The following is a 24,340-nucleotide window of genomic DNA, read 5'->3' on the forward strand; positions in this document are numbered from 1 at the left end:
CTTTGGCTGGATGCGCGTTGTGATGAGGTCACATAACACGTCTTGGCTCAACGCTGTGGAAAACCTGCAGTAATTTTGAAAGAAAGGGAAAAAAAAATTTTTTAAAAAATCGCAAAAGTTCCTCAGAATATTGCGGAGTTCACTCGATTTTGCGTTCATTTCTGCGATCGCAAAACTGCGAAATCCTGGAGGGACCGGTTATGCAAAAATAACACGCATGTTCTGACCAATCAGATTCAAAAATTCAGCTGTGTTGTGGTATAAAATGTTTTTACGTGCTGTAATTTCCCCTTAAATACAGACGTCAAGGTATTTTCTTGTTGCTTTTCACAGTGGATTGTAACATGCCGACTGTTACAATTTATTATTACCAATACCAACCATTCCAAAGTGCATTTTTAAATCTCTCAGATGGAAACCTGCGTATTGACGATGAACTTCCTGTGTATCATTTGTATTAATAGCCTAATTTCTGACACAATAAAAAAAGTATTTAAAAAAAAAAAAAAAAGACACAAACTTTTGAGAAACATCATGACATTTCACATGATCAAAACATGTTGGACACCATCTGAGCCCCTGCTTAATTAATAATCATATATGGGGTCCACATATTACTCTTTTATTAGTAGTTATTAGTATTATTATTAGAGCGCTCGGTATTCAGGAAATGAAAGACGGACACGTACACACCATAAACTCACGTTATTTCATATCAAGGTTTATAAATAACTCTAACACCATATTCCCAGAAAGCAAAAAGCTCAGAAATGCGTTGAAACCACACAAGCAAACCACATTAAAATATATACTTGTGAGAAATAACATTTAAGAAAATCACGATTTTTATTCCTTTCTCCGATTCGAGTCGACACTTCTGCGTTTTCATTCGTGCAACTGATTACGTAAAAATCGATTGCCAATATTCCTTCTTATTCGCCATGACCGAGGAGCACATGTACCACATGACCTCAAGCATGCCCAGAGTCTAAGGAAGGAAAAAGGGGAGAAACAACGTCCGAAACCTGAGCCGTGTGTGCATTATAAAACGGGCCTGCTTGTATAGAAAAGTAAAAGCTCCGCCCTAAAAAAAACGTAACACTACATACACACTACTGTATATTAAATTACTAACAAACGAAGTCTAATTGTATGAAACGAATGAAGTGAATGGGGCGAGTGAGTCATGGCTGCATGCTCGGTCTCGCTCAAAACTCGCCAGTCGCGCATTATGCACAGAGCACGTTTATCAAGAGCCATTTTCTCTCACAAGTGGCTTTCTATTGACAGATAGAAAAGAAGAAGAAAAAAAAAACAGAAAAATAATTATTTAACCAGATGTTAATATTGCTGGTCTGGGAGTACACACAGCACACACTTGGCATGCTAACATGAATACAGTTTTATACTGAATAGCTTATTTAATAGTTATTGTTGTTCGGGATCATCTACAAACCTCAACCAGGGAATATAATGTAAAATATATCCATATTGTTCCGTGTCAAATTGGGCCTGAGTGAGAATCGTGATCTCATTTCTAAGCCAAAAACTGCGCTTCGTGCGATTTCATCATCAAGAACTCTACAGCCCTAATGAGAGAGAGAGAGAGAGAGAAAATGAAGAGAAGAATGAAAGCAGGCTGCATTTTTGAAAGCTCAAAAACACGTGTACAAATACAGAGAGCAAGTGTTACCCAAAAGTATTGACCTTTCCTATTATACTCTGACTTTAGAGCAAATGCGTGGTAGTCCTGAAAATCCTCTTTCACACTGAAACAGCTCTGAAAACCTCGACTGCAAACTTTTACATAAATATGTGCTACCATTCAGCACGCCCTAGCTGTGGTGTTAATGTCCTAAAGCTTCATTTCATTCAGCCACGACGCCACCGAGTTAGATTTAAACTCCAGAGTTGCAGTTGTCAGCACTCCATGTGGTCCTATGGGGCAATTTGATCAGACAGCGCTGGACTGGGGGAGGGGACGAGGACGAGGACAGGGACGAGCCTCTAATTCTGCCCTCATCAGCAAGTCTGTCCCGGCCATCTAAACCTCTTCTCATTGCTTTATCTTCCATGTAACTGCAACTGTGTGAGAGTTTTAGTTCGTCTGCCGTTCCTGCTCCTTTAAAACATCCAGCTGTTTCAGCGTATTTCATGGATTTTAACACATCTGGCTGAAAACGTGCAACGTAGGACAGATCAAGTGCAAGAACCGTGAACGGATACAGATGTATAAATAGGTCTATGAAGACTTTTATTAAATATAAATAAAAGTGACGTTTTAAATGTGAAGAGATTCTCTGGGAACATGTCAAGCACCACAATTATTTCTAACTTCATTTCTTTACAAATATGACCTGTAAAGGTGAAAAAGTTTGCATACGTACCATATTTTTTATATATATATATATATATATATATATATATATATATATATATATATATATATATATATAAAATGTATTTAGATTTATTTAAAAGAAAAAAACCTGTAATTATTAGAGATAATTTTTTGTAAGTTGTAAGCAAATAAGATTGGGAAAGTAACACCATATGTTTGCAGATTAAAATCTGCACTAATTTCCAAACAAAATATATATAAGAACAATAAATGAAATGAATATAAAAAATTTCACAAAACAAAATAAAAAAAAGGTTACAATTTTTAACGCCAATGTACTATTTCTGCTGTTGTTTTTAAAAACAAAACAAAACATTAACAACTAATTAAACTTTCAAAAGAAAATAAATATATAAATGTTTAGATTAAATGTTGAACTAAACCAGAATACTGCAACACACTTTAAGCTCTGATTTACAACTTAGCAACTTGTCTGTCTCGGTCCCAAATGGCGTCCTGACAAACAGAGAGTGAGCCACATAGTGCGCAGGCGCCAGTAACTTCACGCGCTACGTAGTGCTCATAACTAGTGAGCAAGCAGCCATTCGGAGTTCGGCCTCGCTCAGTAACTTCCCAGGCCATTGCTGCTAATAATAATAATAGCATGAAGGCTAGGCGAACCCTGTTTTTGAAAGAGATTTCCAAGGCGATAAAAGCCTGTCAACCAAGACCCGGTGCAAATAAACACTGATATGATAAAGAGTGATAAGTTAAGTGTGAAAACTTTCAAAAGAAGCTGTGAAAAAGACGTTAAAAACCGAACGTACCCGTTTCTTGAGTGTTGTTTGTCGAGTTGTTGGGAGGACACGGCGTGTTGTTCTTCGTCCAAGGGTTTACTTTCGGCGGCGGAGCCTCGGTCACGTTCTTCTGGCCGATTTCTGCATTGTTACTGGACACATTTTGGTCACTTTCCTTGTGGTTCGTGTTGTTTTTGCTCAATGCGTCCATGGCCCCTTGTTTCGGGGGTTTTGACTCGACTTTGGGATGTTTCCCCTCGACTTTGGGAGCTCGGTGCCCCTGCTCCTGCTGCCCCTCGTCCGGACTCCTCGGTGTATCAGACTTCCCCGCGGTGTTTTGGTCGCCCTCTCCTAACCGACACTCACTCGCCACTTCAGCCGACATGCTGCAGAATACCACTCCAACACGGTTTTATCTGCCAGTGTCCCTGAGATAACGCAGTCAAGCCCTGAACGCTGTAGTTGTGGCTGTACACGAGTTGACAGCAGCAGCTCGAGTTGGAACAAGCTCGACTTGCTTCAGCACACTGGCCAAAATAATCACTCAAAATAATTTCACTCTCCAACAAGCCATCTTGAGCAATATGTTGCACAGAGCGAACAGAAAGAAGACTTTCCGTTTTTTGTTTTTAAAAAAAAAACAACTTTAGCCGCCTCTCCACGTTTCCGATCAACTTGACGTTAGGGCCGATCTGCAGTGAACCTAAAAGGAAATAACTACGAATAGCCACGAGTCATTGATTCGCTGATGGAAATGAACTCAGCGCTGCCGCTTAGCGGCCGGACGGTGGTACTGCAGCCGAGCGGCGCCTCCGTTTACTCAGTCAGGACAAACTGACGTGGCCTACGTATCAGCTGGGTGCGCGCACGCACGCGCGCACACACACATATACAGTCGCTGAACTTGCACAACATACTCACTATGCTCATTGTCCACACATGGCTACACACACACACACACACACAAACAAACAATCTCATTGCACACATGGCTACACACACACACACACACACACCATGCTCATTGCACACATGGCTATAGACACACACACACACACACATCAGCTGAATGCGCACAACACACCATGCTCAACTGTACACACACACACACACCAGCTGAACTTGCACAACACGCTCACCATGGTCTGTGTATGTGGTATGTGTATGTACTGTGTTCTTTGATCTGCATTGTTTTGAATTGTCTGGATCTTATCTTGACTCAGTGAAAGTGAGTAACATTGTTAAAAAAAACATTTGCAAAAAAAACAAAACATAATGCAGCTCACTACAGCAGACCTTGCAGTCACCTGTTACAGGCAATTCATATATCCTTGCATAAGAAAATGTGGGTTAAAATGCAAAAAGAAATAAACAAACAAATAAATAAATATTTTTTTTATTCTTTGAGAAAATAAATAAAGGAAATAAAGGCTGAAGTAAATTTGTAAAATATATTTGCAAGTCTGTTCTCACTCTCTCCATTTTTTAAATATTGAATTCATATAAACTTGTCTTGGAGATCATATTTTTCCTACACATTCATTTAACTGTAAAGTTAATTTCCCTCAATGTAGAATATTTTTATGAAAACAATCCAGCTATTCAAACATTAAGGTTACTATTTAATGTACTGAATAATTCCCTGGCTATTTTTCTGGGTAATGTAAGTTATTCTTGAGTTATTCAAAGGAGATTTGGTTTAATCCCACAGTGGTGGAGTGAAATTTCCAAACTCAAAGCCAAAAAAAAAAAAAAATCATCATGGACCTCCTGGGCGTATATTTCAGACCCTACTTTGAGAACAAGAGCTCAAGAAAATCCAGACTATATGAATATTCAAATTTTAAACCCTTTGCATATGCCCAACCCCTTCCCATTGTGTGTGTGTGTGTAAAAGAGAGTGTGACTGTTTGGTTATAAATTCCATTAACCTGTGAGTCAGCTCTGGTGCAGGAAATAGTCCAGATAACAAATGGCACCAGAAGATTCCAGAGGGAGAAGTTTGTGTACAAATGCAAATTGCGTGTAAGTGGTATACATTCAGATTTTAATCAGGGTCAGGGTACGTTCTTGAGGGTGTGTTTGGAGTGTGTGTAAGACAATTCCAGTGGCCCACCCACTTTCAGGTAGTACTTTCAACAAAAACCCCTTTCACACATTCACTTAAACGTGAAGAGATTTGTCTTCACACTTCACACTGAATAATCGAGACCGCACTCAAGACTCAGAGACTCTGGGCTCATTTGGGGGGGTGTGGCTCATAATTGCAGGTTTGCATTCACATAAAAAATTCCTTCAGGATTTTTGTGTATGCAAAACAGTAGGTACTACGTTAATGTGGTACGAACACTTAAGCAGCAAAGAACAGCGACTTTTTTCAAGAGGACCAGGGATCACGTCTCTGCTTGAACAGTGTTCACATTTCAACAATCATCTGGGAAAAAAGCGTGAAAATGACCTATGTTTATACAAGCAAGAGTCTTGAAACATTTATTATTACTTAGTTGTTGTTTTTTTTCTGAAATTTGTATGAGCCTCAGCTGGACCATCCTGTTAATGCCTCATCAAGGCCACACCTTATACATAGCCCCACAATACAAAGCTGTAGAACCACCCCTTGTAATGACCAGTGTTTTATGAACTGCATTTGCATATCGATGAAGATGAAGAACACTTGCCTGTGCCATGTTCACTATTAACACATGTTTTCCAGTGAGGGTCTTTTTTTCAGCCCCTTTTCCTTCTTAAAAGCCACACCAGTAAAGCTTTTAATCATAAATTTTTTTAATCTTTTTCCATAACCTTTATTTAAACAAAAATTTCCCCTTTATGGTCAATCAAGTTAACAACCACAAATGAGAAATGAAAGCTTCCAGCAGAAATCACAAAATAGCCCAAATCTTAAAAATGCACCATTATCAACACATAACATTACATTATTAAATTATTATTACAAAAGTGTCCTTGTTTTTACTTGACCAATCAAAATGCTGATACTGAGAAGTTCCAGTTCCAGTATCAAATACATGCCAAACATTTTTCCCCTGACTTTTTTTTATTGCTTACAATTAAACTTATTCAACCCCCATTGCAAATCAGGTTTATTGTCAAAATTTGACAAGTCATTATAAGATGCATTTTCAGTTGAATTTGGGGAAACCACATGAAGCATTCGTTGTGTTGAACGATTTCAATTGCTTTTGTTTGATTTGTTCATTGCAAACAGCTGAAAGTCTGTCAATTTTGATAATAAACCTGATTTGCAGTGGGGGGTGAATCATTTTGATTGCAACTGTATGTATATGTGTGTATACCTGTATTCACGTTGAGTTCATGTAGGCTTCAGTGGCATGACCAATGGGAAATATCGGAAGTGACTTCCTTCAGTCTCGCATTTTCAAGTAAAAGGAAGTGAACAGATACTAGATTTACATATGAGCCTGGAATTGTATGAAATGCTCCTGGCCATAACCATACAATGGCAGCCAAAGCATTCAAATTATTTCATTTATCAACCCACTGATTAATCAGATGAAATAATTCTGGTATTGGATATGTTTATCATAGAGGCAGATTTAACAGAAATCCGTTTATAAAGTTTCCAACACAGAACATGTATATAGAAATGTATTTATACACAGAAAATCTCCAAGATAAGCTAATGACTGGTGCTATACCGAATATGATGACGTGCCTACTCATATTTCCTCACACTGGGGCCCTCTGAATGTATCTGCTAGCTAAAGCAGCATCATGTCCTTCTCCTTTTCTGTTTTTCTGTCATGAATTAAGCAAATGTATGTCGCTAGTAAGTCTACAGTCTACTCAAAAGCTAATGTGCATCTATCCATACTTTTTAAGCATAAATGTCTGTATTTTTGACTGAGTATTTTGTCTGTTGCTGCGAGAAAGACACTTAAAAATAAAACACAAAAATAGTAACAGCAGCAATAGTAATAGTGGTAATAATAGTAGTAGGAGTAGTAGTATGAGTAGAAGTATTTGTAGGAGTATACATAAGTAATAATAGTCATATAAGGAGGAGGAGGAGTAATAGTAGTAATAGCAATAGTAGCAGTAGTAGTAATAGCACTGGGAGGAGGAGGAGGATGAAAAGGAGGAAAATGAACAGGAGGAGGGGGAGTAATAGTAATAGTAGCTGTAGTAGGAGGAGGAAGGGGAGGATTAATAGTAGTAGGAAGAGGAGGAGGAGGTGGGGGACAAGGAGGAGGATTAATAGGAGGAGGAGGAGGAGGAGAAAGATTAGTAGCGTACTCGTTAAATAACCTATTTACTTATTAGCACATGAGATAAAAAACCACTGCAACACTCGTTATCTTTTTCCTTCATTCACGTTTGATGGATGGAGTTAGTAAGTAGTTAACATTTGCCAATTAGCTAGCTCTCAAACAAATCGGGTGTTTCGGGCAGCATGGCCCCATTTTGACCCACACCGCCCTCAGTAACATCATAAAGGTGTCAAAGTAAATTTATTTTTGTTCTATTTTAGGTGTTTGAAACATCTTGTATCGTTATTGCAGTGGTGCATTAATCACCGTATATTTGTGAGGGCAATACAGTTTAATGGTTTAAACAGTTTGTCATGGAGAAATCAGTTGCTTAGACTGTATTCAGTCTTAATTGTAAGCTGCTTTACATGAGACTGTTTCAGTTTAAGCAATGTAATGTAATATGTGAGTACAAATAGGTCAGGGATTAAGTATACTACTAAGCTAAGCCCTTGTCAGAGAGGAGGTAGTACGGGTTAGTACCGCAATGAAAACAAGATGAGGGTATTCATTCATTCATTCATTCATTCATTTGTTTAGTTATTTATTCATTTGGCACCTGTATAGTAATTATATATATATATATATATATATATATATATATATATATATATATATATATATATATATATACTGCAATAATTCTACCTGAGACTACTTTTGAAATTTTTTTTGTCACACCAAATATTGACTTTGTTTCATGTACTACTGTTTACTGCTCTTTACTGTATTTTTTCAAATGTAGAAACATTCCATTTAATTATTTTGAAGGTATATTTGCTCTACAGCATTTCTTTGCACGTGCCTAAAAATTTAAATATATATATATATATATATATATATATATATATATATATATATATATATATATATAAGTCATTCTATTTTTTTCGTGTGAAATGTAATTGGAGGTCTGACAATGCAGTTTGACTACAGAGTCTTTAAGTTGGATGAAGTTATATACAACACTGTCCTCTCATGGTAAACTTTATAATTGCAAGTTAAGCAATGTAATCAATAAAACGTGTACACACAAACCATACATCAGGATTTATGTCTTCATGCAATATTTTATTCCTGTATACACATTTTTTTAAACATTAAATTGTGAGACTTTTTGCTATCGAATTCACTACAGCCATTATTAAAGTACACAGTAAATTCCCTAGTGTTGAATTAGCTCCCAGAGTGTTTATATGAGTCCAGTGGACTCATATAAACACTGAAGGGTGTGAATTCAACACTGTGGGTGTTAAATGAACACTGGTGATTTTGCTGTGTAGGAAATTTACGAAAAGAGTAAGCACTTCACAGGTCATCAGAGATAACTGACACCCAGACGTAATTCCTTTCCGATAAATTCACTGGATAGCAGGATATCAAAAATAATGTAATGGTGTGTAGCATCACAGGGCACCCTTTACAGACTTATTCACAAGGGAAATCTAGCATAGACAATCCACCTACCTGCATGTTTTCAGACAGTGGGAGGAAACCAGAGAACCTGGAGGAAACCCACACAATTATAAGGAGAACCTGGGAAACTCTGTACAGAGAGTAACCCAAGCTCAAGCGCAAACCAGGAAGGCTGTGATGCAGCACACTGCACCACTGTGTCACCTTATCCCTGTATTAGTCTTCTTATTTTTTCAGTTTTAAATGGTCTCTTGCTTTTATATTAAATTGTGTTACATGACATCAACAACAACAACAAAAATAAACATTATTTCCTTCTTCATTTCCTTCCACATTTTCAATCCCTTACTGCTTAGATGCTATTGAAATATCTGAATAGTAACTTATAGTAACTAGTATCCAGTAACTTTCCTAATGTAAAAATTGACATAAATTTTAGATTAATCACCGACTTAAGTTGCCAACTCAGAATACAGTCCTATATTCATAGACTATGCACTGTACTTTAGTATAGTAACTGTATTTTTGTAGCATAGTAAGTTTTGAAAAGTGCATTTAAAAATCATTGTGCATTCATTTATTACAATAATGACATTACAAGTTCAAAATGATGATCTACACACAATGAATATATACATGCCATTGCTGATATATTTTTTTGAAAGATATACACTGTTATACTTATTAAATATGTACATACAATTATAGATGTCTGTTCATTTGTCTGTTCATCAGTCAGTGATTCATTTACAGACTAATTCGTCACTTAGAGATTGTAAATACTAAAAAGAACAATGAAAAAAAAAAGCATTAATAATGAGAACTGAATGAACATTATCTTTTGAAATGTAGTTCAAGTCAATGATAAGCCCTGAGTATGATAAGCTCACAGAAACCAAAGTACAAATAGGACAAATACAGGGTGTGGTTCAATATTATTGTTTATCTCACCCTTGTCAGTGCAATGTTTTCTCTTGAAGGAATCCCCATTTCCATTGAAAGGTTTTGTTTGTTAATGTAGCAATGCTATTAAGCGCCTTCCATTACTTTATAAGAGTTGTACGTTTAAATGACCCTCAGAGGCAAGAGGGTTTCCGTCAACCTGATTTTAGACTTAATAAGCAGGACTTACCCAATAGGTATTGCATTCGGTTGCAATGTCCTTTTACAAAAGGCAAATTGCACCTCACATGGCATACCTTGTATGCTTTTATTTGTGTGAGTAGTGTGTTCAAGGGCAAACGCAAACCTGATTTGTAGAGACATCCAGGTTTTCATTTTATTAAACGGCCTTTACAAAATGAGGCAAAATGAGGAACTGCACATTCTGGATTTTGGAACTGGTGGGTATTTTTGTTGAAGCTGGTTTTTACATAGTCTTTTACTCCATCGGTACATGACAACTTTGTTACTCTATTCAACAAATTAGTTGAATTAGGAAAATAGCTGGTAAGTTATTATGAGAGTAATTAGTAAATATACTCAGTATAGTGTATTCCTACTGAAAAGTCTGCTCCAGTCATGGACACTTCGATGATTAGCTCATCAAAGAGAAAGATAAAAATGCATAATTCCTCCCTTCATACCTCAAGTGTGTTGTAAGATGTACCATAGATTGTTATACCATATTTACGATCTATGGAGTGTGTACAAACGTATACAAACATACAAACGTATGAAGAATAGTTGAAAAGGTTGTGGTAAAAGCAGGACTGAAGCATAAAAAATGCACTTAATATATGTTGTTGTAGATGGTAATGAGGCCTGTAAGGGTTAAAAGAGTCCAGATGACTTGCAGATGGTTTGCAGAGGACAGAGCTTTGGGTCTGGTGTATATGTAAGGATGCTCCTATGAGGGAAATGCAGATCACTGTGAACATACAATACTGCAGAGGTTTTGTGGTGAAGATCCAAAAGCACTGTTATTGTTACCTTACCTCTGCCGGACAGATGAGTTTTACTGGCTCTGAGAAGATCTTGATTAAATCTTTCTTGTCTGGCGGTTGAAACTGTGAGAGATAAAGACTGAAAGTCAATTGTGGTCAGGCTGTATTATGTAAGAAATAAACCACATGGGGTTTGCACTGTATGGGGGCGCACCATTATGGGGGCACACTGTGTTACGAAAATATTCAAATATGTGGTGGTGTGATGGACAAGACACAATGTTTTACTGTTCCCACTATTCTGAAGTGGATTATTTTCATACAACAGTACATCTTGAAACGTTGTGCTCCTCTTACACCACAGCAATTTGACAACGATTCCAGTTTTTCTATTAATTAAGCGATAGTTTTGGTTACTTGGACTGTACACAGAGGGACAGAAATCTTGCAGGTTTCATTAAAAATGTCTTCATTTGTGTTCCAAAGTTGAACGAAAGACTTATGGGTTTGGAATGACATGAGGGTGAGTAATTGATGACAGAATTTTCATTTTGGGTGAACTATCCCTTTAAAGAATGTCACGTTTAACATTGGGGAACATCTGTGAAACAAGTTAGCTTCTGTTATCACTTACATTATAGCAGCTATATACAGTCATTCTTTCACCAGCCTTTCTTTTTCCTCTCTCAATGTTAATAAAATTTTTTTTTTTTTTTAAACACAGCTTGTCATGTTACAGAGAAATGGGAAAATCCTCTAAGGTTTACTGAGAGTTACAAAGTACTGAAACTGGAGACTCCTTCCACAAATGTTAAATAGATATTTCCTAACAGAAAACGTCACTATACCAACAATTAGACGCCCTTCTTTGTTAAATAACAGCACATTTTATAATTGGTTAATTATCAGGTTTTGATTATGTAGGTCAGCCTAACACGTCCCTGTAAATAAACTGGTTACTATAGAAACAATAACAAACAAGTGCATTAATATTAACATGTGATGTGAAGTATAACCCAACATATTGTCAGAGCTGCTGTTATAGGACATTACTCAACACCTTCTAACCAATTTCATGCTGTGGTATGAAAGTAGTTAATATAGGCCAGATGAAATTTACCATGTTGTTCCAGAGACCCTTGGCCAGCTCCTCGTGACCCTTTATGGTGAAATGGAAACAGTCTGGGGAGAAGTAACTAAAATCGATTTTGCCATTCTGTAAGAAACCAGAGAGAAACACATACATCAGAGGACTAACGTGCACATTTGAAAATAGGATTAACAGCTGTTCCACCATTAAACTATGATGACACATGCTTTAATTGATTTGTTCCATCAGATTCTGACTGCAGATGTTTATATTTAGCGCTTAGTTATTATTTTGAAAGATTTACTCACAGCTAGTCTGGGTGGCTGGGCGTATGTGGCATACGGCTGCAGAACCACAGCAAAATCCTCTTTAAAGTAACGATCGCTGTTCAGCAGCTCCTCCAGTCTCCTCTACAAAACCACAACACACAAACCAGCTGTTAGCTGAACTGTGTGTTGCACAAATTGCTCCTCGCTCAAACCAGAGGCTTTCAGTGTCCAATTAAAAAGCTCTTACTACTACTCTCCCAGTGGCATTCTCATGATGCCTCCCTCCAGAGTCTAAGCTTGTCCTTGCAATAAAAACCGAGTGTTGAGCTGAAAAACACTGAAGTGTGACTTCTGAGTTGATTTTACACTAGAGCATGGATGCCATAATGTCTTGTTTTGATGAATAAGACTAAGAAAACACGGGCACACTTTCACTGCAAAAAATGATATCTGGGAAAGTAAAAATATGATAAATAGGCTAATTCAATTATTGATGTTTATTATTAGTGCGTCTTTCTACGTTCGATAATGAGGATCAGTGTAAATTTGTGTAAATTTGTGTAAATTATGAAAGTAATCCACCAACATCCAATGATGTTTGTGTACACAGATGCATATGGCAAATTATATAAATAATCTGAAATTGTGCGTGTTTAATTCATATTCTTTCTGCATTGAAAAAGTGTGGGACAAGGTGTGGGGATGCTTTGCTGCTTCAAGGCCTGGAAAACTTGCAATAACTGAAGGAAACATAAATTCTGCTCTCTACCAGAAAATCCTAAGGGGCATTTAGTTTTTCACAGTGATGATAGGTGTTGGATCACTTTTTTTTTTTTTTGCTTCAATAAAATAATAAAATAAAAACTGTATTGTGTGTTTACTCAGGTTGCCTTTGTTTTATGTTGTATTTAGTTCGAAGAGCTAAAACTATTTAGTGTGAGAACGGGGGCAAATACTTTTTCACAGCACTGTATTTAGGGTGGTGGTTATTCACACATGAATTGTGGTTAAGGTTAGCTCTTCATTAGCTAAATGAAGTAAATTACTAAATGCCTCAACTCATCATTAGTTCATATTTAAGTAAGTATTAATTCAGGAATTAGTGCATGATTATTCACGTACTGTTATTGTAAAGAAAGAAGCAATATAGAATAAGACATTTCTAAGCTTGACATTAGTAAATATGTCTATAAAAAGGCTTAATGGTCTTATATTTGTTATATAATAATCTCATAAGGAGAATCGTTTTTTTTTTTTTTTTTTTTTTTTTTTTTTGCAGTGTTCTTTGTGCTATTTGTAATAGAAGGGCACTGTGTTAAATAATTCGGTGCCTCAAAATGTATTACTTCTCAAACAAAACCAAAAAGCTATTTGCTACATTTAGTCCACTGAAAAAAAAAAGCCTTTAAGGTCTGTTAACAAAAAAAGTATAATAAATACGTTATTTTGCAGAAAAAAAAAATAGTACTGCACTGAACTGACAATCATTTTATTGTATACACAAAGAGAGTTAATATAATTCTCAATTTGTAGATTTACAATTACATATAACTTCATGGACAATTACACTTTATGTGGCATCAAATGCATAATATACTCTAATAAAATAGTCACTTTGTCACAGTTTGTCGATTTGTAATGGTTTTACTATTTAGAGGTTGCTTCATCACCTTTATTAGGGCATAATTATGACAATATATTATATTAATTCACACTTGAACAGGCCTCTGACTCAACTAATACATACCTGGAATTCCAGATTTACTTCAGTCAGCTCTGCCAGTTCAGTGGAGTTCTCTTCAGGCCTGACCAAACATGAACAGAAACTCCTATAGAGTCAGACAGAGAGAGAGCAAGAGGGAAATGTGAGGGGAAAAATAGTTAGAAGAAAATGAGAGAAAGGGGGAGATAGCAGGAGAGAGAGAGAGAGAGAGAGAGAGAGAGAGAGACAAAGGAGGTTTAAATAAAGAGTCGTATGAAAAAAGAGAGGAGAAAAAAGATGGAAAAGTGAAAGTTTTAATGTGTGTGTGTGTGTGAGAGAGAGATACAGTTATTTAGAAAGAGACAAAATGAGGTTTAAATAAAGTCATATGAAAAAAAAAGAGGAGAGAATAGATGGAAAAGTGAAAGTTTTAATGTGTGTGTGTGTGTGAAAGAGAGATAGATAGAGAGAGAGAGAGAGAGAGAGAGAGAGAGAGAGAGAGAGGAGGAAATACTTTTGGAGTTGGCAGGCTAGGGTGGGCTCCTGAACCTCCCTCAGAGGCTTCATAGTAAAAATCTGCACCATGTTCACAATCAGTCGAGGAACCTGACAAACAAAAATATGATAAAAATATACAGCTTACAAATATAATAAATCATAAATGGCTCTTCAGTCTATGTGCACGTAATGTAAATAAGGCTATTGTTAGCAACATTTCCAGGAAAGGGTTTAAGAATAAAATAAAAAACATGTCATGCACATCTTAAAACAACTGGTTTTACTGAATCATAACTTCAGCATTACAGGAAAATACACAAAAATGAATACATAAAATGAATAACACGTAATAAGTGAAGTTTTGAGCTTAAACATTTTAAAGGACTAAATCATTACATTTTAAAATAGTGCACTGTTCTGTAAAACACTGTTTCAAAAAAAATATTGGCACCCTCACAGTTAAGAGCGTGATTCCCAGTAAATTAATATTTGAGAATAAGCTTAGACCCTCCTCCATACAAAACATTTCAAGATATGTCAAATTCTTCATATGTCAAATTCTTCGTGCAGTTACCTTCTTCAATTCAGAGCACAGGACTGAAAAAAAGTTGGAGACCGAGATGATGGTTGCAAAATATAGGTTTTTTTTTCTTCCACAATCATATCTATTGTTTTGGATGAAAGTACATTTCTGAGTGGTAACCTTCTGACGACTAAGAGGCCACCAAGACATCCTGTTATTCAGTAGAATACATGAAAGGACCCCTGAACCACAAAACAGCCCCAAAACATCAATGATCGATCATCATGTTTTACAACCGTGTCTCTTTTCTAGTCTACCTTTATCACCAAACATGCAGATGGTGTTCATGGGCAAAAAGCTTGATTTTGGTTGACCACAACACAAAATTTTTACTTGGATGATGATTGGTGGAGTTCAGGTCCGAGTAGTATTCACAATTCACAAAAAAATATATATATATTCAGATGGGGAAAAATGAGAGAAGTAAATACATAAAGAATTACCTCATTCATCATCATATCTAGGGAGGCTGTGAGGTACTTGATGAAGTTGTCAGGTGAAAACAATTTCTGCAACGAATAAAACGCACACCTCAAACTAAAATATCATGCAATGTTCTGGGATTTTTGCTTTTTTATTAGTTAAATTCTTTAACATGGTTTATTTAAAGTGACTCGTTTAAATAATTTGCTTATTATCTACATATAAGTATGTCATTTGAGCTGTAATATAATTTATTGACTTATCATATTGATTCATCAAACGTAATCTGACTTGCATTTCAGCTCATCTACACTTTGTACTAATAGATACAGAACGAGTAAATTCATTTCTGGTAAATAAATCCGGGGAAAACAAAAGCCAAAAACTGTTACTGGCATACTAAGTGCACAGATTAATGCTGTGATTTAATGTAAGACATTCAAAACACCACGATGACCGTGAAAATGTTCAGTGAATAATAATTTTGTTCATACAACTGCTAGGATGTTTATTAAAAATAAACTTGAACTTGACAACCATACAGTAGTGGCATATTTTAAGTGACATTTATGTGATGTAATTATCATAAAAGATAGGGATATACCCATCAGAATGGTGTATCCTTAGGGTCAGTGATCATTTGTATATTCTGAACGTGTATTAATAAGGTCAGATAAGATATTGATGTCTTACTTTGTCCTTGCAATAATCACAGATGTCATTCATCCCAATTAAAATGGTCACAAGCTTCCAATCCTCTTTAAAGTTTAACCCCTGAATAAAAAGGAGGAAATGCATAACGAGTCAAAACTCTATGTAAGCAGACTGCAGGAATTTTAGTACTATCGATTATAATGCATTTATATTGTGTATAAGATCTTACTGGGTAGGTTTTGAAGGTGTCAATCATGTTCCTGGCCTGTTCAGAGAAATTCCTGTAAAACATAAGCAATCGAATAGAGAGATACACAAATTGAAACATCAAGAAGATAAATATTTGTGCATATACAGTATACAGTATTTGCATGTATTGTACATGACAGAAAGTATGACTTTATATACATGATATTGATTAGATAAATTGAACATCTTTGTAGGTGTATATGAGTGTGTGTATATTTGTGTGTGTATCTTTTTCCCTGACATCACATTAATTATGCTTGTCACATAGATATTCTTATCACATTAATTTATACTTATCACATTTAGGCACAAAGTACACACACACACACACGTTCACTCTTGGGGGCAAGTTAAGAGTCACCAATTCACCTACTGACTTGTTTTTGAAAGGTAGGAGAAAGTCACAGAAATACTTTTGCTTTTTACCCCCTGATTATTATGGCATGGGGCTTTGAAGCGGTTTTAATGCTGTTGTATATAAAATATACATGAAATAAACACGAGGGAGACCTAGTATGAGTAATATGTAATCTTATTGAGAATTCACTGGACTGGTGGACTGTATGAACGGATGTTCACCTAAGACACAACACACAGATAAGCAAGGTGCAGGGGGATAACAATACATGTATGTGATTAAGTGCGGTAGGTCTCAGAGCGTAGGTGGAGAACGTCTGCATGCAGGCAGTAGGTCAACTAAGAGACACACACACACACACACAGAGGCCTGGTGTATATGCAGAAAACAGAAATTAATCTGTTTCATATTCTGTTTCATGAAAAACTCTTATAGGGTAATGTACATGCAAGCACTAAGAACAAAAAAAAGAAATGTAGAACAAACATAAAATTTACTCATAATGTTGAGATGGTGTGTTTGAAAGTGTCCGTTCTCGACGAAAATCCAGTCAGGAAGCGACACAACAAGGTCAAGTTATTTTTAAAGAGTGAAACAAAACAAAATATATTTTGGAGCCGGAACTGCACCTGCGTGATAAGGGTCGCTCAACAGTGCCAATTGATGTATGTAATGGTGTTCCAGGATAGCTAACTCTAAACATATTGATGTCTGGGTCACCCTGACCCTAAGAAAACTGTATAAATAGAAGAGCTTCAGCTCTGGTTTTTTAGATCGCATTTTGGGACGTCTCAAACTGTGGGGATCTCGTGAGGTGGAACGGAACGAATAAACCTGGACCCTTGCTTCTTCTCACTCACGGCTGGTGTCTTATTTTTCTTGCTCCAATTGAATATGTGAGTATCTGTTTCTATGTTAAGTGTCTTCAGGTAATAGGCAAAATTTGGGCCAGCAATGCCTTGAGAGCATCCATTTAATTTTATTTTCATGTCCACAAAGTATTTCAGCAAAATTGGTTGAAATTAACATAATTCTAATTATGTCACAGTCTGGATTTGTTGTTGCTGTTGTTATTGATATTGATGTTAGTAGAAAAAAAAACCCAGATTTAAAAAAAATATATATATTATAAACCATCACAGACATTCTAATGGTTTCCACTACAAATACCATTACAAAACATCAGCTATCCATTAAAAAGCATTACCATTACTATTATTGGTCCTTAATGGTATCCACAAGACATAACATGCCACCAATAGAAGGCAACAAATCACCAGTAGACCCACAGGGACCATTAGAGTTTCCATTAAAACCAATACAATTCCCATTATAATAATTAAAACCATTACAAATTCTATGTATTTTTGTATTTTTGTGAATTTTTTTTAAACAAAAGATCAAAAGGTTAAACATTAAAGACAATTTTTCACAGCCGTCTTTGCTGATACATACCAAGGGTGCCAATATTAGTGGAGTTCACTGTATATTTAAATATAATTAAAATATTTCTGTGAAATTCGAGAGGCATAGAGTGTCTGAATGTTGTACTTACACTGTGTTGTGACCAGTGACGCCCAAATTAAAGCCGGTCTCATTAATACTTGAAGGACGATCATTCACGGTCCTCATAGGTGCCGGAAAAATTACATCCGGGTTAAAGAGTTTCACAATGTCTGAAAGAAAGTGAAGGAGAGAGAGAGAGAGAGAGAGAGAGAGAGAGAGAGAAATCCAGATTACAGGTAAGAAAGTGTGAGAGAAAGAGAGCAAGAGAGAAATATCCTCTGAACCTAGGGTTAGGGGTAGATAACTTATCTTACTTGCGAGAGTGATAACATCACGATATGTTCCATGGCCCCCAATACTGCACACAGCAAGATAAAGTTCTTCAATAAAGCTCATCAAATGAATTTGATAAAGGCACATGATTACATCAGAAACACAATCATTTAAAGAGTTACCTCTCATTTTATTAGTTTGATCATTGGGTTATTCAATCAATTTACACACTGTTGATATAGTTAAATGGCTACAGGATCTAATAACGGCATCACACTTAGAAGGTGAAAGTGCATGTGAGAGAGAGAGAGAGAAAGAGAGAGAGAGGAAGGGAGGTAAAGACAGACAGCTAACTTCCACAGGGTGAAATTGTATTGCATGTTTCTTGGCGATTGATAAAGCCATAACATTTAAAGTAAACAAAAAATATTTTTTAGCTAATTTTGTCAAATTCACTGTATATAAGTCAGAATGTATGGGATAATATTTATGCCACTAAGATTTGGATATGAATGTTGTAAAACAAAAATTTTATACTTTATTTTGAAATTATATATTAAGTTGAATTCAGCCAATTTAATTAAATTCAACTGTAAAATACTCAGATGTAGAGAGAGGAGGGCAATCAATCATTTCTTCTCTACGTATTGGCTGAAATGGCAATAACAGAATCTGTCTTTGTTAGTTTTTCTCCTAAAATGCTCAGATGTAGCACTGTATAATTTTGAGTCTAAATTGGATTAGCTGAATTTAAAAAGCTGATTAAACTTGTAGATATGATTATTTATAATCAATATTTTGCAGAATTTACTTTCAAGCAGTTCAGTGTTAAAGTCTTACTTAGAAATTTAAGTTATGAACTACAAATATGAAATGCTACAATGCCTGATGTGCAATTTTTAAGTGAATTTTTTTTTATAGATAAAGTCAGATTACACAGTCGAGTCCTACTAGCTCCAAAATCATGATAAAGAAATGAAGCTGATGAAATGAACAGCCAAGCTCAGAATATTCAATACCTCCATGACACATCACGATACTCGATTGGCACTCCCAGGACTGTAGACGCGTTGGCACCAATGGCTGTCTGATAAAAAGGCAGAATAATATGGTACTCAAGGTCAATCTGCTATAAATAGTACTGTATGTGTGGTGGCCAGGAAAAACACAGTCAAAATGTGGACATTTTCTACTATAGTTCTATAGTAACTGAAATATGCTTCTATTTTGCATCTAACACATGTAATGTTCTAGCATTTTATCTACTGCTTACCTCCAAAAGTGAAACGGAAAAAATAGCATTGGAAGATTTCATTCCCATTCCACACCTACCCTTATATTTGTAACCTAATCTACTTATGGATTAACAGTACTTATGCACTTTAAATAACAGTCTGGCTACAGAGGGAAATGAGAATTTTATTAGGGCATTTAAACATTTGACATTTTACAGCTCTACAACTTTCGTCTGCACAGTGTGTGCAAGCGTTCTTATCTGTTTTAATGATGGCATTATTGCAGGAGCATCACAGATATTTTGGTAACTGATTGCAAACTAAATTAATTCAGCCCATTTCTCTATGGCACATAGCTATCCAAAAGAGCTTTCTCATTCAGTGACTACGTTTCGATGCACATCAATATTCCAATATTAATCGGAATTTAGCGATATTCTAATTAGTATTGTAAAGTCATGTAAAGTCCAATTGACCGATTCAGATTAAGACGATATTCTGATTTCCCAAATTCTGATTCCCGCCCCTGGAATATGCCTGTTTTAACCGGAGATTTGTTGCATGTTATTGAGCACCTTATTCAGAAAATCCACTGAAAGGAGATATATGCGCACGCTCAATCCGCAAGGAATTGCGGGTGCTAAGAGACGCTTAGCTGTAGGCTAGGTATTTAGGAATGGCAACTCCGGCATACTACAACCACGTATACAAGAACATACCGATGCCTGTACATGTATAAACATCGTATTCGGAATATGACTGCAACCTGAATATAGACCTTAAACGGAATTTGATGTGCATGTAAACATAGTCAATTATTGCATGAGAAAACCTTGGTTTTCATTCGTTAGGCAGAGTGACTGCATTAAGCACTGTAATTACTAACAGGCTCTTTACACAGAAATATTTTTTCAGGCAACAAAGAAAAGGTAAACAAGCAGCCTAAATAATAATATTTTCACATTGTTTTGGTGTGGAATTAGAAGAGTTATCCCAGCAGTCTTTTCCAAAAAAGACTCTATATTTAACAGCTAGGGCAATCCAGGAAATGTAAAAGCTAATCACTAATGCCCTATGTAGTGTACTTCGAGGGAATAAGAAGCCACTGAGCCATAATCTTTCAAAGCTGCTACTTACAGTCAGAGAGTCTCCTAAAGCGGCAATGACTTTAATGTCAGCTGCTTTCACCTTTTCCACTGCAACACAAACACACAGGTTGGCTTTGAGAAACAGCATGATGGGTTTGGAAAAAGGCCATTAGCACAAGATTTTTGGCCCAAGCAAGTAAGGACAGTAAGATTAAGTGAAAGATTAGGTCCCTATATTATTATAACTGTAACCTCTGTAATTAAAAAAATTACAGGACAGAGATCAGAGTTTTAAAATATAGGAGGTTGGACTCAATATACATGTATATTATACGAGTTAAACTGCAAACAACAAAAGATTAAACAGAAACGCTTAATGTTAATCAGAATATGTTATATTATACCACAGTGTTGTTTAATTCTCAAATTTGATTGATCAGAAGGTGTTTTTCTGTAACTGCAGCAGTTCCAGATGCAAGACAAATCACAGGTTTATAATAATGTGCTCATTCTATAGTATATCTCTTCTTGTCACATAGTAACAGCTAATACAAAGGAACTTATTGTATATTGCAGTAATTAAAAAAATTATTACATCTAACAGGAATGGCTCAGGGGGTCCTCAGTTGAGAGCTATAGGAGTGCTTTATTGACGGCATAAAGATCAGAATTGTATGACATTGGTAATGACAGCAGTATTGAGTTTATATAATAATTGTGTCATGATATCTCAGTCAGGTGAGCGTCATTCTGTAAGCACCGGAGGTGGGTAGGGAGATCAGTGTTATCTGAGAAAGCAGATAAACATGTGGGACTGAGTCCAATCTCTTCTCACACAAAATTAGTAAGAATTGTAATGACTGGGCACAATCGCAAGTCAAAACAATTTTTAATGTCATCCCAACAGAGGAGGAAAGTACACTAGATGGCCAAAGGTTTGTGAACACCTGACCATCACACCCATATGTGGTTCTTTTCCATGTCCTTGTAATCTGAAACATTACAATTTTCCTTCACCGGAACTAAGAGGCCCAAACCTGTTCCAGTATGACAATGCCACTGAGCACAAAGCGAGCTCCATAAAGACATGGATAACAAGGCTGGAGTGGAAGAACTCGAGTGTCCTGCACTGCGATGAACTGGAACTGGAGCCTCCTCACCCAAAATCAGTACCTGACCTCACTAATATTCTTGCAGCTGAATGAACACAAATCCCCACAGCCACACTCCAAAATATAGTGGAAAGCCTTCCCAGAAGAGTGGAGGTTATTAGAACAGCCAAGGGGGAATCTGGAATGGGATCTTCAACAAGCACATGTGAGTGTGATGGTCAGGTGTCCACAAACTTTTGGATATATCCTGTATGTCAGTACTGTAATTGTACTTTGTCACTATATCTAAGTATACTTTTAGGGACATAATTGCAGGGCCATATACAATACATACTTGAACATTAATACTTAGAGTTCATGAACTGGGGGGAAATGTTTAACTGGAAGCTGGAAGTAACTGAGATGATAAAACAGCTGCAATTTAAGTTTGATTTAAGTTTCGGAAAATGGCTGAACTGTTCCTTTAGCCTGAATTATTTGTACATTTTTATTTTTAAAAAATTGGTTGATGTGAAGTCTTACACATTTTCTATAGTAAGACAATTTTGCTTATAAAGATAAGCCTTAGAAAGTGAGGCAGATATAGAGAGTGGTGTTGTCTTTGATAAGATTAAAAAGTGCTGTAAAATAATTAAGATACACTGTGGAGTCAAACCCTGTTTCATGCAAATTCTAGGATCCCGAACAAGCAAGAGAATTTAGGGTTCTTTTCTATACAATTTTATATACATTTTTTAAAATGCTATATTTATAATGTTAAATCTGGAGCTTTTACACAATGCATCTCACCTTAGTTGAAGTGTAAATCAACTTGTCTGAAATCTTATATCTAATGGTTCTATTATTATAGAGATCTGTGTTACCTGACGTGGGTACAGTGGGAGAAGGGCTCATATCTGGACATTGGAAAGGTGGATGCTGGAAATCCTGCTGCCGAACTTTATCTGGGTACTCCTGCAAGAGCAAAGCGCTTACAACACCCATAAAAGCCAAATATCATTAGTTCTAGCACAGTAAAAAGTTCATCTGTGTCTCAAATATTTCCTCAATGATTCTCAAGCATTTTGCAGCCAGAGAACCATTTTAAAAAATCTATTATTAAAGATATACATATTAGGCTCATTATTGAACTCTTTGATGCATAGTGTCCACATTTATGGACAGTCAATTTTAGGAAAATCACCTCCAAATCACTTGAGCATTATTGTAATTTAACATAAACTTAAATCTCTAGACTATTTGGTTTTCTCAATCTTTATTAACTTTGTAAATAAATAAATAACAGAAGAATTCATGTAAAAAATATTTGGTTCCAGATCACCTTAGATTTTTTAAAACTAGATTTTTTGCAAGATGAATTTTTATTCCTTGTGTCATGCAACAATTCTAAACTGTGTACATATTTTTTTTTATGTTAAGAAATTCTATTTTCTAATATTTTCACCTTGAATGTTACATATTTTAGACCTGAATGTTATATAAAAAAAATTATTAATTAAAAAAATATATTTCAAGCATACTGTTTTAACCTTGTTTTTTATTTATTTATTTTTTTTACTAGGGGACAATCCATTCACTTTTTAATACAAGTAATATTTAGAGTCAAAATTCACAATTTAAGAAACAAGATATATAAAAGAATCTGGATATGCACTTAAATAATTTATGCATGAAAGGGTTAAATGTGCACAATAATATCCTGGTTATTTCTCTGAGCCATGGAGCTTTTTATTCCTGAACTTTGCACTCATAGAAGTCATTTTTATTCAAATTGTCATTTGATTAAAATTGACATTATTTACAGACCGATTTGGATTTGAATTTGGATTAACTTCATTCAATTCAAGTGACCAGTCAAACAGGCTAATAAATGTAAGAACTCAATACTTGTAACAACTTTGATAATGGTGGATTGTCATTTCCATGACTATAACAATTCAGTGGAAATCATGGACCCCCCGGCTTTGCTTCAAGTAGTTCTTCAAGGCGTCCAGGCATCCCCAGACCTCTTGAACTTCCTGGAGTCTCAAATTATTAATCAGTCATTTCAGCCTCTTCACATTTTCTTTGAATTATTAAGGGTCCATAGATTCCTAAAAGGGTTTTAATTTAAGGACATTACTTTTAGGTTTGGGCTTCAGTATAGAACCACTATTTTTAATAAGGTACTAAATAGAATTCATTCATCTTAAAGCATATTTTTCAGTAGCTATGGTAAAACTAATTGAGCTTTCACAGAGGGGTCCTGTGCTTAAAGCTTCTATGTAAAGCCCTGCAACTGAAAAGATTTCAGAAGAGCTTCTAAGTACAACCACTTAGAAAGCTTAATGATCTAAAGAACATTGAGTATCCTTATTGTCTTTAAGATTGCAACTCAAAGCAAAGCCACAACAGCAAATCTATAAGGATAGACTTTTGAAGAAGTTGTGTAATGCTTTTCCAGATATTGAAGCAGATTAGAAAAAAAATGCAGTGAACTGAGGTAATGCATGTAAAACTGAGGTAATGCATGAGGTAATACCTGATAAAGTGTCTCCTGACTGAAGTGCTTTATGGTTTCTTTATAATCCT

At 35.8% G+C, this 24,340-nt stretch overlaps 2 protein-coding genes across 5 annotated transcripts in view; both read right to left on the bottom strand.

Annotated features, from left to right (window-relative positions):
* larp1b (La ribonucleoprotein 1B) overlaps positions 1 to 3,870 on the bottom strand; it is a 57,184-nt gene extending 53,314 nt beyond the window's left edge. For 2 of the 3 annotated variants that reach the window (XM_053632370.1, XM_053632369.1), the window contains exon 1: positions 3,169 to 3,870. In XM_053632370.1, the coding sequence (XP_053488345.1) occupies positions 3,169 to 3,523 (355 nt within the window). In that variant the 5' untranslated portion in view covers positions 3,524 to 3,870. The remainder of the gene's footprint in view (positions 1 to 3,168) is intronic. The other variant, XM_053632371.1, reaches the window with a different exon arrangement.
* A 5,505-nt stretch (positions 3,871 to 9,375) lies between these two features.
* On the bottom strand, positions 9,376 to 19,753 carry LOC128613194 (phospholipase B1, membrane-associated-like). Of its 2 annotated transcripts, XM_053633834.1 has the most exons (12): positions 19,354 to 19,753; positions 18,376 to 18,419; positions 18,111 to 18,231; positions 16,178 to 16,229; positions 15,988 to 16,068; positions 15,315 to 15,380; positions 14,305 to 14,396; positions 13,836 to 13,917; positions 12,128 to 12,229; positions 11,850 to 11,945; positions 10,781 to 10,852; positions 9,376 to 10,692 (listed from the first exon to the last, which is right to left on the bottom strand). In XM_053633834.1, exons 3-12 carry the CDS (start codon positions 18,185 to 18,187, stop codon positions 10,576 to 10,578), a joined length of 837 nt encoding a protein of 278 aa, XP_053489809.1. In that variant the 5' UTR covers positions 18,188 to 18,231; positions 18,376 to 18,419; positions 19,354 to 19,753; the 3' UTR covers positions 9,376 to 10,575. The 2 variants fall into 2 exon arrangements, with proteins under 2 accessions (XP_053489809.1, XP_053489808.1); XM_053633833.1 differs by lacking the exon at positions 19,354 to 19,753 and having other exon boundaries at positions 18,376 to 19,016.
* Between the last annotated feature and the right edge of the window lie 4,587 nt (positions 19,754 to 24,340).

This window comes from Ictalurus furcatus, chromosome 9 (genome assembly GCF_023375685.1).
Source record: "Ictalurus furcatus strain D&B chromosome 9, Billie_1.0, whole genome shotgun sequence".
NCBI lineage: Eukaryota > Metazoa > Chordata > Actinopteri > Siluriformes > Ictaluridae > Ictalurus > Ictalurus furcatus.